This window comes from Mugil cephalus, chromosome 11 (assembly GCF_022458985.1).
Source record: "Mugil cephalus isolate CIBA_MC_2020 chromosome 11, CIBA_Mcephalus_1.1, whole genome shotgun sequence".
NCBI lineage: Eukaryota > Metazoa > Chordata > Actinopteri > Mugiliformes > Mugilidae > Mugil > Mugil cephalus.
The window spans coordinates 1,278,786-1,293,188 of NC_061780.1; the positions used below are offsets into that span (position 1 = coordinate 1,278,786).

General features: G+C 40.6%; 1 protein-coding gene across 5 annotated transcripts in view; it reads left to right on the forward strand.

The window, feature by feature from the left end:
• Positions 1–14,403, forward strand: part of LOC125016292 (SREBF chaperone) — a 30,353-nt gene that overhangs the window by 8,976 nt on the left and 6,974 nt on the right. For all 5 annotated transcript variants that reach the window (XM_047598714.1, XM_047598713.1, XM_047598712.1 and 2 more), the window contains 15 exons: positions 422–579; positions 1,597–1,817; positions 3,200–3,305; positions 4,035–4,207; positions 4,794–4,920; positions 6,072–6,184; positions 6,267–6,361; positions 7,471–7,569; positions 8,044–8,256; positions 8,552–8,937; positions 9,585–9,734; positions 12,340–12,541; positions 13,078–13,193; positions 13,434–13,974; positions 14,265–14,350. In XM_047598714.1, coding sequence (XP_047454670.1) covers positions 422–579; positions 1,597–1,817; positions 3,200–3,305; positions 4,035–4,207; positions 4,794–4,920; positions 6,072–6,184; positions 6,267–6,361; positions 7,471–7,569; positions 8,044–8,256; positions 8,552–8,937; positions 9,585–9,734; positions 12,340–12,541; positions 13,078–13,193; positions 13,434–13,974; positions 14,265–14,350 — 2,786 coding nt within the window. The remainder of the gene's footprint in view (positions 1–421; positions 580–1,596; positions 1,818–3,199; positions 3,306–4,034; positions 4,208–4,793; positions 4,921–6,071; positions 6,185–6,266; positions 6,362–7,470; positions 7,570–8,043; positions 8,257–8,551; positions 8,938–9,584; positions 9,735–12,339; positions 12,542–13,077; positions 13,194–13,433; positions 13,975–14,264; positions 14,351–14,403) is intronic.

Consider the following 14,403-nt stretch of genomic DNA (forward strand, 5'->3'; position numbering starts at 1 on the left):
GTCAACTGTATTGCCATTGTGACAAATAAACTGTGAAATAACGTATATCTGTGTTTCTGTTGCCACGGTTACCCAAGCGTTTGAGCTAGTGCAATCATTTAGAAATGTCATCAGGTAATCTTTATGGGTGTCTATTATAACTTTTTAATGTACATCCTGCAGCCAATCAGAATTGAGGATTCATCCAGACCACGGTATAATTAACTGTTAAGCCTGAATCTGCACCATGGAAAAAAAAATACTACTCATTTAAACTGGTTCTCTGACACACATGATGGAGGCAAAAGAAGACGCCGTCTGTCAGCAGTAGTTTTAATTTAATGTAAGCCCTTCAGGCAGAACAACAGAAAACATGTTGGTATTAGACTTAAACAATATTTGAATATGTCACCTACATGTTTGTATTGTGTGTGCGTTGTAGTACCGGGGTCCTCCAGTTGCCTACATCCAGCAGGTGTTGGTGAAGGCAGCGGTGTCTCCATGGGACAGCAGCCTGGTGCCGGTGGATGTGTTCCGGTCACCGCTGGGTCGAGTCTTTAGCCTGCTGGACGAGATTCGCAACCATGTCCACACTGACAGGTACACACACACATATGGGTCAATGACCAGTCAGGAAAAAAACTTTAAATCTTAAGAAAAACACCACATATGACATGTGACTCAGTAGAGCGGGTTGTCCACAAACCGAAGGGTTAGCGGTTTGATCCCTTGACTGTGCCATATGCCGAAGTGTCCTTGAGCAAGACACTGAACCCCCAGTTGCTCCCAGTGCAACTGGCACTGGTGTGTGAATATGTGTGGATGGATGTGTCTCTGACTGTAAAAGCACTTTGAGTACTTTTGAGTATGTAGAAAAGCGCTACATAAGAGCAAGACCATTTACCAAAAATCCAACATTATGAATATAACTGATTCAAAATACATGGAAGCAATGAAAATGAATTCACCTGATACAGAATGGCTCCGGTGTGTAGTTTTTATTTTCAGACATTTATTACTAATTCGCAGAAACATAGGAATGTTTTTCTCATAATAGAATATCTTCAAATACTTATGTAAATTATCCTAGACAACTGCCCCTCAGTTAAATGTAATAAATTCCTTTCCATCAATGTAGACCACAAACAGAGATGCCAAATTAAAATATTTCATGTCTCACATTTAAACTTTTTGTTGTTTTTTTTCATACATCTAGTCTAGTAAAGTAGGTAAGAGCAAAGCTTTGAAAACTATTTGGCCTTTGGTGGGAGGAAAGAAAAAAACAAACAGGTCAGTTTCAGTTTAGACCTTCAGTTGTGTACAAGACAAACAGGATTTCCAGTGAGTCAGTGATGTCTTTCAAAGCACAGGGTCTTTGAGTTATGCCGTGTCACAGTTTTCTGTTTGACAGCTGTAGCGTACCGAGCACTGGCATGAGGACTGATTCACAGAACAGTTTACTGGAGCTTGCAGGAAAGCAAATTGATTACTTGCCTTGTCTTATTATCAATGATTTACAACATTAATTAATCATGCCAGAAGCATTTGGTGTCTACTCCTTTTTCTCTCACCCCCTCCCTTCTTTTCTTCACTTCTATCTTCTTTTTGTCTTGTCAGCTCTGGCACTCGCAGTCTGGAGTCGCTGTGTCTCCAGGTGACAGACCTGTTTCCAGGGTTACGGCGGATGCAGTCGGTGCTGCCGGAGCACGGCTGCCTGCTCGTCTCTCCTGGTAACTACTGGCAGAACCAACGGGAGTTGTTTGACTCGGACGCTGACCTCCTCAAGACCATCCAGAAACATGAGCCGAAGGGCCTGCACACCTCAGCGACACTGCGAGGTAAAGATCTGGAGGATTCAGATGGTGTGGGAAGCTCTATGATAGGACAGCATGAAAAGCTCATACAGACAGATCAGTAGAACTTTGGTAAATGGAGAAAATAAAAGTTGAGGTTGTTGAACTTGAGACCAGTTATATATTTATGGTATATTTATTTCACTTTCCTGAAGCCTGTTGCTGAGTTCACAAGTATGTCAACGCTCCCTTTCCATTTCCATGACTGAGTGATGGAACATAGTTTAAATAAATATATTTCAAGAGTCCACCAATGTAATGAACCTCTTTGAATATAGTGACATAGTGACAATCATCCAGTGATCGTTTTAAATCACATAATAAATTTGTTTTTGTTAGACTTCACTACAAATGGGCAAACTAGCATTAGTGAAGCAAACCTGATCTTTGATGTTTTCTTACTCGACATCTTTTCTTGACATTCTTAAAGCTCCAGTCTAGATGTGTGCTACATTTTTTGGGCCATGAAGGGGACAAACCAGACATATCCTGAATTATAGGCTGATAAAGAGTGCCTGGATTGTTGGTTTCCTTGTGTAATTTGTTTTCAGTAATTAAAATTGTCTGCATTATAGTTATTGTTCGGTTAAAATTCACACGGAGCTGCAAAAACTAAAGGTCCGTTATATTCTGTCTGAAGTAGTCGCTCATTATTCAGCATGAGTTACTGTAGGGAGGTAGTGAACGAATGTGGGATTAGTCGTATCAGCAAACTAAGAGGCTTTTGTATTGACTGAGAACAAGCTGTTTCATTCCTCAGAAACTTATTGAATTCTCTTAAAACTTTACCCACTGACACAGTGAACCAAGTCACACCCTCCCTGGCTGTCTCACAGCCAACTCAGCATTTTGCCTCACCTTCCAACTCAAGTAGACGTGGGAAGCTTATTTTGGAGCCAGATAGAGTGGCAGCTTGGCTGCTGGATAACGTCAGACTGATCTTCACATTGAGCTGACAGATGGCCCGCCTTGGGAAAGTTGTGAAATATATTCCAACTACTATTGCCAGCCAGTGGCCCTCAAATTTCACAAGATACCCAGTTTGAATTGTATTAAAATCACAAAGAACACATTATGTATTTTAAGGAAATTAGGTGTGATCAAATGCCTGGTTTAACATTTCCACTGAGACATGTTTTCCCGTTGTTGTTACACATGCTTAAGCTCTGAAACATGACACATTTTGTCACATCAGATTGTAACATTCAAGGTTAAAAGTTTAAAGCAACAATAAAGATACACCTGTATATGAAGAAACTGTTGTTACCGCTGTCTAGTGTTGATCTGGTGGTGCAGTAATAACAGTTGTATATGATTTGCTGTTTAATAGGTGATACTGATCATTTTTATGCGTGTCTGTGTTTCAGACCTGCTGTTTGGCGTACCTGGGAAGTACACAGGAGTCAGTCACTACAACAGGAAGAGGGTGGTGACGTACACGATCACTGTAGTGCTGTCCAGCTATGATGCAAGGTCAGTTACAATAGAAGAGGTGATAAAAGTGGAGGTTTAGTTTGGTTATGTTCTTGCCTTAAGCAAACAATATTAGCGCCATCTCTGTACAGTATTTTGCAGTACAGACGTTAGTGTTTTGAATGGCATTTGTTTGCATTCCAATGGTTAATTTGCGTCATTTTGAAATAATAGGCATTACTGAGACATCTGGTAGCTCTTTTTGGTCTGAATTGCATGTTCCACAGGTCAGATAGTTATATTTGAAAACTGTGCGAGAAACTTTGTTGGGACTTGCCAGCTACTCAGTGTTTCAAGTATATTTACAATGTGTCTTTCAAATGTAGTCGCCACTGCAGAGCCTCCAGGACTTTCTGAAGGTTTGTGTGACAGGGATCCAGTTGTTTCCAGTCACTGTGAAATCATTTTTATCTTTTTTATTTATTTCGGGATGGTTTTGCTACCGGACAGGGAAAAAGTGAAATTGTAAAAATGGAAAAATAGATTCTAATCTCAACAGGATAGACTGAAAAATGTAAACTGTCAGGAAAATTCATCATTAGTTCTTCTAGGGTCTGACAGTAGAGAATGTGAGTCTTGACAGTCTACACTAATACGGTTTACATACTACTGTATTTCATGTTTCAGTCCTGCAAGTGGGAAATGATAAGAACTCTCCTCTCCTTGCATTATTAGTATCACATCCAAGTCTTCAAAAAGTTGATGGTCTTCATGTCTGTGTTTGTCCAGGTTCCTGGGCAGCCTACGGGCCCGTCTGAAGCAGCTCCACCCATCAGTTAACTGTAGCCTGAGGGACGACCACATGGTTCATGTCCACTTTAAAGAGGAAATCGGCATCGCTGAACTCATCCCCCTTGTCACCACATACATCATCCTTTTTGCCTACATCTACTTTTCCACACGTAAGTCCAACTCCCTTTCTGTCTGCTCTGTCCTTTTCCATCTTGATGTCTTTCTTTTTTCTGAAGAATAACAGAGATTCAGGCTTATGCCTGTTGCGCTACTCTGTGCGCATGCATGTGTTTGTGTGCCAAGTTTGTCCCTGTCAGGTGTGGGGATTATCCTCTCACTGGAACATTGCACGCTGCTGTAAGAATGCACCCAGCAAACCCTCAGCAACTTGCCAGCACAAACATTACCTCAGGGTCAACATTCACACTCTGGCTGATTAGTCCGGATCACGTTTGGCACGTTGTTTTAACACATTTTTCAAATGCATGTTGCTAAAATTACCTAATTATTGTTGGTACCTGCTGTATTCATGATGTTGTCTTTAAATTTAAAGTTAAAGTTCCTGTAGTGTGGCCCACAGTGGGGGTGGCCGTCTTGATTCCCCCCAAAAAGATATACTTTCAAGTAAATTTCCCCCTTCTGTGCTGAACTAGATATTACACTCATGGTGGTGATTTCATGGCTGAAGGGTTAAATAGTTAATAGTCATGTCTACGGTGCCTTGTCCTCAACACATGTCCATTTCCTTTCTTGCAGGTAAGATTGACATGGTTAAGTCTAAGTGGGGCCTGGCTCTGGCTGCTGTGGTCACAGTCCTCAGCTCTCTGCTCATGTCTGTGGGACTGTGTACACTGTTTGGACTGACACCCACACTCAATGGAGGGTAGGACTGCCCACCTCTTCTACAGTTTGTGAAGATCACTAACAAGATTTGGTCAGAATTTGTAATACAGCAGAAAATTATTCATTTCTAACATTTAAACCTCTAAGAAAGGAAGGAGCCTGCTGTGTAGTCCTCTTTAGGTTCTCTTTTTTGAGATTCAAAGTTGTCCTTGTAATATTTACTGTTACACTTTCATCATCATCTCTTATCATAGTCACAGAAACACAAGGACAGGTCCACCAACTCTCTCACTAGCACACATACGAGATTATTGACTTCCCACTTCCTCTATATTGATTTTACTGAGATTTGTGTTAATGTTTACATCAGGAGGGCAGAGAGGCAATGTTTTTGTGTCGGGGGACAAAAAGGAAAGGACTTAGTATGAAAGTGGGTTGCACTATCTCAGGGGGCGGAGATATGGTTGTATGGACGTGTAACAGTTGTCCAATCATTTGAGGATTATTAAAAAGCAGACTTCATGGCGTGACAATGGCACACCGTTGGCTGACCACTAACTAAGATCCACGCAGGTCAGCTATGGGCTGTCCTTTTACTTTTTATCATAAACACACATCAAGGTCAGCGTAACCAAACTACAAATGCATGCTACATATTCTGCTTAGTCACAATGGGTTTCACCCTCTGAGATCTTGTTGTGATAGTGTGTTTATTGCTTACACTTTCACTGAGTGGCTCTGATGTAACAGGAAGAGCCGTTAACCCAGTTAGACAGTTACTTCTAGAGCTTATCTCTGCTCTCACACTAATCTGCCTCCACTCTTCAGTAGAAGAGGAAATTGCAAGCAGATGTCTACCTAACATTGACAGATACTTTTGAACATTGATTGCTCTTTTCTTCCAGCTGTTCTTTTTGTTATTGGTGTAGTTTTGACTTGTGAACCATTAATACTGAGATCCAGCCACCGCGTTCACTTTACACTCAACAATTTACAATTTTGTTGTTGTGTCTTTGATACTATATAATTAATTAAAATGAGGGGGGAAAAAACAGAGCATTGTGCAAAATAATTGTTTATCGGTTGACAACAATATCCAAAGGTTGCTCCTTCTAATAAGTTTTTTTTTATTATTATTATTTTTTTTTTCAATTCCAATTTATTCCTGAGGTTGTGTTGCTCTCTCTGCAGTGAGATCTTCCCGTACCTGGTGGTGGTGATCGGCCTGGAGAACGTCTTGGTCCTCACCAAGTCCGTGGTTTCCACACCTGTTGACCTGGAGGTCAAACTACGTATTGCTCAGGGTAGGGGTAGAGAGTGAAGTGAACAAATTAGATTTTGCGAGTTCGTAAAATATCTTTCTAAATTTGTGTTTGTTTTTCCCAGGCCTCAGTAATGAGAGCTGGTCTATCATGAAGAACATGGCCACTGAACTTTGCATCATCCTCATTGGATATTTCACTCTAGTGCCAGCTATCCAGGTATCAGAAATATGCTTGAATAACCCAACAAACGATAAATATGAAAAATCTATAGTTTAACAAAACTTTGATGAAAAAAAAGTGAGAATTGTTTTTGTCCAGAAGAGTAAAAAGTGGAGCCCTGCTGTTTCTCCAGTTGGTTTTATTATGTGCTTTTTTTCAGTCCAGCAAACCTGTCCTTGTTTGGTTCAGATATTCATGTATTATTTTCACACACAAACCACCTGTCAGTGGTTTGCTGGTGTAGACAGTGATTGTCTATTTGCATTGTGTCCTGCACTGTTGTTCTTAGTCAAACCACAGCTGCTTTTCAGCAAGTTGAAAGGAGAATCAGAATCAGAAAAAACTTTATTTATCCCCGAGGGACAATTAGGACGTCTATGAGTGGAACGTAAAAAATAAAGAGCAAGAGAATAGCATCACAAAGTGGGTGGGCAGGCAGAAGACGTACTCTCCGATGTCAAAACTTAAGGTACACTAGTGAAAAACAAATAATTCTGATATTTCTGCAGTAAATCGGATCTAGATGAAACTTATAGTACTTATCATCTATTTAAAATAACTGAGAGAGCTGATAACTTAACTGTGTTTTGGTTGTGGAGGCTGTGGTTTGTTGTACTCTTGAATTGTTTGGTGTTGTGCCGGCACATGTTTTATTTTAGCACTTTAGTGTTTAATCAGTCCAGTTTAACAGCTCCACAAACTACATACTCCAGAATGAGCCTCCAGTTGAATTTCCACCTTTCTGACTCAGCATAAATGAAGCATTAGACCAGTCATGAGGATAAGAGTTAACGCAGGATTTTTACATTTTAGTGCATTTGTATTCACTTATGCACTTAATAAACTGTCTGCATTCATCGCAGTGTGATCAAGTGCCACTTCTTGGTCCAAACACAAACGATTAAAGGAGACACCAGTTGCATTTCTTCGATGTTGTTTTGGTGTGCCTGTGCCTTTATTTTGAAATATATATTAGACGTATGCTATATGCTGAGATGGAATTTATGCATGCACTAACAAGATGACTGCAAAACTCAGAAAAAGGTCATATACTAAACAGACTTATTATTTTGTTGTACACCCCCACTGTTTTTTCTGTGTTGTAGGAATTCTGTCTCTTTGCTGTTGTGGGGCTGGTGTCTGACTTCTTCCTCCAGATGTTCTTCTTCACCACAGTGCTATCTATAGACATCCGCCGCATGGAGGTGAGATTGTCCCATATATACCCACTGTGATAATCAATACTATCACATTTAAGAACTTTTTTTCACTAATGACTTTTTGTAAGTAACGGCAATACGCCATTCAAAATAAAAAAATTCAAAAATACAAGAATTGGGTTCATTCTTCTGCCTTGTTTGTACCTCATGAGCAGGTGGAGGTGGAGGTCACTGGTCCACATACATTTACCACATAGTTCCACTGTTTTGCTGTTGGCCATTTTTTTTGTCACATACACACCAAAGCATTTCAACACAGTTTAGCTCAGTGAATAAACCAAATAAGCATTAGCCACATATGCTCCTTTGTTTATATACACAAAAGATCTAGTAGCTAGATTCAATATTCAGAAGTATATGAAGGTGAATGAACAGCTTGACCTGAGATCTACATGGCTTTGAGGACATAAACAACCTCTCCATGTAAAGAAATGTCTAAACCACATCCATTCCATCCAGCTGGCTGACCTGAATCGTCGCCTGCCGGCTGAAGCGGGTATGCCTCCTCCCAAGCCGGGCCCCCTTCGTCCTCGCGAGGTTCCCCCTCCACCGCGACCTTCCCCACACACAATAACCCTGCAGGCCCCGGCCTTCAGAAACTTGAGGCTCCCAAAAAGGCTGCGTGTGGTGTACTTCCTGGCCCGAACACGTCTGGCTCAGCGCATCATTATGGTGAGGAGACAGATTCAACACCGAGAGGAAATTTGTGATTTGTGCCATCTGCTGTCAGGTTTCTTTCATGATTCAGGAAACGTCATATTGTAACATATCAATGTGGCCGAAATTTGGTGTCTGCTTTAAAATGTATGCCATAGGCTTGCATTAGAAAAAAAAATAAAAGAGGCTAGTGGCTTAATTATGTTAAGTTAAATGTCAGCTAAAATCAATCAAAAATTCCAGATGGTTCTTCCCAACAGACAGCTAATCATAACTATTTAATGATCCTTGTTTTTTTTTTCATTTCCAGGTTGGTACGGTGATCTGGATAGGCATCCTCGTCTATACTGACCCAGCTGGAATCCGCACCTATCTGGCTGCACAGGTGTCCGAGCAAAGCCCTCTAGGAGACTCAGGAGGAGGAGGTCTGCCTCCTCATCTGGGGGTGGCCCCGGTTTTCCGTGGTGGGGATCCAACTAGCACCTTGAGCATCCATCCTGCTCCAGATCCAACTCCCTTACCCGAGAACCAGTCACAGGGCCACCATGGCTCAGCCAGGGCAGGACCCCTACTCCACGCCCCGTCTGCTGTTCCACAGATCACCTGGGGGGCAGAGGATGAGGAGGGATGGAGGAGGTTGTCCTTTAGACACTGGCCATCACTCTTCAGCTACTACAACATCACTTTAGCAAAGAGGTGAGTGGTGCTAAAGTTGTTTGAAGTCCATCAGTCACAGTGTCCCACACAGTGGGCCAGAAGTAAATATAGACTTTAAAAAATGTGTGTTTTTATTTACTTCCAAATAATAAGTTACCTAGATGAGTTCATTCAGGGTGATAAATTACTGAGAAAGGACTTAGAAGATGTCATAACTGTGTTAGAGTAACCTTCATAAACTTAAGACTTAAAAAGCATTTTATGTCTGCATCGTTCTCTCAGAAGGAGATATTTTAAATAGACATCAAACGGAGTAACTAAAGAACTAAAATGTTGTCCCTCTTTAGATTGTTTTCCATTTTTTTTATTTGAAAAGACACAGCATATAATGAATGATGCTATTTTGCTCAAATAGATTATTTCCAAATAAAAGATGAAAGAGACACCAGACATAGACATAATCAGTAAATTCCTGCAGCTTTTCCTTGCAGACATGAGCCAATAACCTGTTTCAGTTTTTAATTATGTAGATATGTAGAGAATAGAGAAAGTAACAGTTTTGTTAGTAACATCCACAAATATCACTGTTTTGTCCTGTGACGCGTTGACCACATTTTCATTTTAAACAGGAAATCCCATCAGATTTGATTTAGATGAATCATCTCTGTTGTCTTTTCAAATGACAGGTACATTAGCATCTTACCTGTCATTCCTGTGACCGTTCACCTGAACCCTCAGGAGGCCATTGAGACACGTCACCCTCAGGACACGAAACACCCTCCACCATCCATTCCTAAGGTTTCTGCAGATTTACAGACGGATCTCACCCTCTACAAGTTAGTACTGAGACACACACACACACAGGCGTAAACATCTTCCCATCTAAAATTTTAACAACCTATATTTCCATATGGCTCCGTGAGTAATGCTTAACTTGCATCTGCCATCTCTGTGGACGTTCTCAGCGTCTTAACTATTTTCATCGTAATGCTTTGCAAATAAACATTATTTTTGTCAGGAATGAATTCATATGCTTATGTGTGATTATGATGAAAAGCAAACAGAAAACATGATGATGGGTTATTGCATTTGTAGTCTATATCAAGTTCAGTTCTGTCTAAATGCTCTTCCGTCCCAAAAAGCTGAACACTGCACTGCCATATTACCAAAACAAGAACTGTGTTCACCTTAATTAAAAACTATTTTGCAGCAGGTATAGACCTCAGCCTCAGTTTTTTGTACAACACCTAAATTCAGTAGTTACATCATCAATGCTGACGAATCCTTATAATTAATAGTTTTAGTTTGTTTTTTTATTTTATTGTTTTACAACATGAATTTTGTTGCAATGTGTTTTTCACAACACCAAAATCATATCTCTCCAGATTCATGAACATAATTTGACCAATTAAGAAAATAAATGTTTGATACACATGTGGTTAAAACACTGAGAACTCCTACACAGATGGGCGTGAGCAGGAGGCCTTTTATTCAAATGGTTTGGATTCTTTGGTTAACTCTGTCATTCATTGGGGTACAAGTTGTATTTGGGTGTTTTATGTCTGCAAACAGTGTGTGGGAGTAAAGTTGAAGCTATGTCCATATGTTGACTTGAAGTTCACTGTGTCAAGTGTCACAGGACTGATGGTTATCTTTTCAGAGGCAAAACGTTAGAGACAAAGAAACAAAACAAAGAAAAGGAAAATATTCTGTAATCTCTGCCTCAGGAAGGATTTACTCTGTGACTGGACAAACCTGGTTGACTGGTTACTTTCAGCATTTGACAGTTTTTTTTTTTTCATGCAGATGAGTCACTTAGGTGTGGGACAGTCAGCTAATCCATGTCTTTACAAATTTTCATTCTGCAGTCTAATTTAACATTTTGGTCGTCTTAGACAGTAGAAACAGTGTTTTAAGATGGTGGTTTGTGATTTTCTGCAATTCATTTGAAATCACACATGTTAATGCTTCACTGAAGTGTGGGGATGAGTTGTCATTGTGCTGTATTGTGTAAGGTAACATGGTTTGACCCTGACTGCTCTGTGAAAGGTTGCGTTCTACATTTCATCTTTGGACAACAGATATGAAGGTTATCAGCTGGAGAAGGGTCAGGGTCATGTTCTTCACAATTTGGAAGAGGCAGCCGAGTTTATGGCTGGTTTAGATGCCCCTTAGACAGATAGAAGGTCAGTGTGATAAAGGTGTTGGAAACTGAAAGTTCTAGCACAGTGAGGGAAATTGGGTTAGGAAGGTAAAAACAGAACTTTAAACACACTAAAATATGCAAAAAAAGAAAATAAATGTGGCATTGAGAAGTTCAGACAACTTTTATTTCTTTTTTTTTTAACAATGTTCTGTATATAAAACAAAATTAATCAATTCATGTAAAACAACATGGAAATATCTTTAATTTTATTTATTGGTTTCTGAAGTGCATCTTTGCTTTTTTATAATCTAGAAGATGCATAGAAATAATCAGCAAATGAGTCAGCAAAGAGAATAAAAATTACTGCCTGTAGCCAGTTCCTTCTCCTTACAATTCATGACCCAGCCTGTCCGAGACTACGCAGCTTTAAGGCTTCAGGTAATGACCTGTGGCCTTTGTGCTAATCTATAGATCTTGGGAATGTATGGTTGTAACCGTGCAAGTGTTGTGTTTGTAGCAAGCAAAGTGTGTAATAAGTGGAGAATATTAGTTTAATTTGTCTGAAGAGAGAATTGGAAAGGAGCAGCTTCAGCCTTTTAAGGACCATAGGGCCATGCTGTGTTTTCTTTTGTATTATTCAGTGTTATTATTCCCAGTACTGAAAACAAGATACTTCCAGCAACTGCCTTTGAATCAGGTGTCCAACTGTGCATATGTGCTGCGGGATCATCCAAAGCTCAGCGGGGCAGAGATCCAGCACTGTCCAGATCAGTTTTGATTCCTTGTGGAGCTGAGTACAAAATTGAACTTGTTCAGCTTGGTTAAACGGACTCAAATGATTGTCATTGCTAACATCTGCTGCTTCAGCTTTAATTAATTAAACAAGCTCAAAAGAAGAAAAATCACATTCAATTTTTTATTTTATTTAATACGATTCCTTTCTTGGACAAAACTACATGTGTTGAAGAGGTTACATACATACGTACATAGAAAGAGACCTTAAAACAGAAGACATTATGTATAAGGTTGCGCACTTGGAAAGGTTTATCAGACAAAAGTTCATAGTTCATCTATTCCAGTTAAAAGCATTTAGTGAACAATGTAGAAAATGTGCCATGTATTTCTAGTTCTCAACCTAGTTCCCCAAGTCTGAAAAAAAAGAATTCACTTCAAAATGTGCTGCTTGCTTTGATGTTGAACGAGTAGAGCAGCTTAAATATTGCAGAAATCAAGTGTGTGTGTGTGTGTGTGTGTGTGTGTAGAGACTAACTGTCCTTCTCTGTTTTCTCCCCCAGGGTAGCAGCTCTGGGCCTGGCTGCAGGGGTCCTACTGGTTCTGCTGCTCTTCTGTCTCTACCGGGTTCTGTGCCCACGTAACTACGGTCAGAACGGTGTCGCCCACGGGCGCCGGCGTCGAGGTGACCTGCCTTGTGATGATTATGGTTACTCTCCTCCTGTCAGCGAGATTTCACCACTGCTTCTAAGAGGCCACAATATGGTGAGAAAATACTCCGATTAAGAACTGCATAACACACCAGATTACAAATACATTTAACCAGACGACCAACAAATGAGGTGAGTCTTGATGTTATGTAATGAATTGGCTGGAAAAACGTATATTATTTAAAACTGAGAACCTGAGAAACAACTGACAGCTTAAATGATCTGGTGTTGTTGAGTTCAGTTGTAGTGTAATTATAAAATGGTTCTGTTTCTAATTACTCAGAAGTGAGTGTGAGCTTTTCTCTGGAGGGATTAGATTACAGCTTGGATGAGTAACAATCTGTCCAGATATTCAAGACACTTGAACTGGTATAAAAAAATTAGTTAAGGCTTCAGAATCTAAAATTGCATGTAAGCCTCATACCTACTCCTCATATTATGAGCGCTAGAGGTAAAGTAATCACAGGGCTTAAATTATTCTGGCACCATGCCAGATAGTAGTAGTAGTAGTAGTAATAAAACCAGGTAATGTAGTGGTTTTCAGAAGGTTTGTTGAAGGTGATTGAGGTGTTTTGTCTTTCCCTCTGGCAGGACATCGAGTGTTTGGCCAGTGATGGGATGCTGCTGGCTAGCTGTTGTCTGGCTGGACAGATCCGGGTTTGGGATGCACAGACTGGAGACTGTCTGACTGTCATTCCAAACAACGGGTGAGACAGTCATGATACAGTTTCTTTAAAAAGAAAAAAAAAAAAAAAAATCTAAATAGCTTTACTGGGCTTATTGTCCAACGAGATGATCCAGAATCAAGACAACAGTTTTATTCAAATCTCAAAATGTATAAATTGAGGAAGCATTTGTGTACTGCAGTTTATCATTTAGCCAAAATGTGTTCTAATAAAGAATGAGTTGACATTACTAGTAATATTGGGAAATGACACCATTTTCAGGCGGAGGAGAAGCAGCAGCAGTGGCTGCTGGGAGCAGCGTGACGGGTGGGACAGCGGTGCCGCAGACTCAGAGTGTTTATGCACTGACGGTCGAGACCTCTCCATCAATGGTGACGGCCTGTCAGAGGACGAGGGCTACCCAGTGAGACGCCGCGCGGCGCCCACTCGGCCCACATTATTCACCGACCAGCCAGATCTCACCCCGCTCATTGACACCAACTTCACATCCAACTTCACCTCCCAGCCTCCGTCACACCTCTCCACTCCACCCAGAACAGGCTTCGACTTTGGAGGTCTGGTGGAGCGCGCCTACATGGAGCATGAGCCCCCCTCGCCATCCACCTACCCCTCAGCTTCTTCCTCGCCACCCTCAGGTGCTCAGCTCCAGAGAAGACTGAGCTTAGGGGATGTAGCCTCACCCTTAAACCAAGAGAGAGCCTCTGTGGCTGGAAACCAAGCAATCGACTGGGAAAGCTCTGTCTGGGCAATGGAGCTGAGAGGAAATCTGATAGCTGCTGGTAGGAGCAGCGGGAAACTGGAGGTGTGTAAAATGATATAAGTAACACATAATCTAAAGATTGATTTATTATTTATAAAATTATTAGTCCTTTCTGTACATCTCTGTGGATCTTCTGCTTCTTATGAGTCCAAATTAAGCAATTAAAAGAGGTGTGTTTTAGTTTAGAAAAGTGTAAGGAAGTTAATACGTAGCCCAAAGTCAAGAAAGTTTGGGTTCTGGAAAGATTTGATAATTGATTCTCAAACTTTAATGCTTTTTTTCTGTCATGGATCTCTGTGAAACTGATTAAAGAAATGTTAAATCGTTTACAGCTGTGGGATGCAGTGGAAGGGTCGCTACGCTGCAGTAATGAGGATGGTGTCTCTGGGATCACAGCTCTGGCCTTCCTCAACAACAGGTTAAACACACAGAAACAAAAAGAAATCATTTCTCATTGCCTCAGTTTTAAAT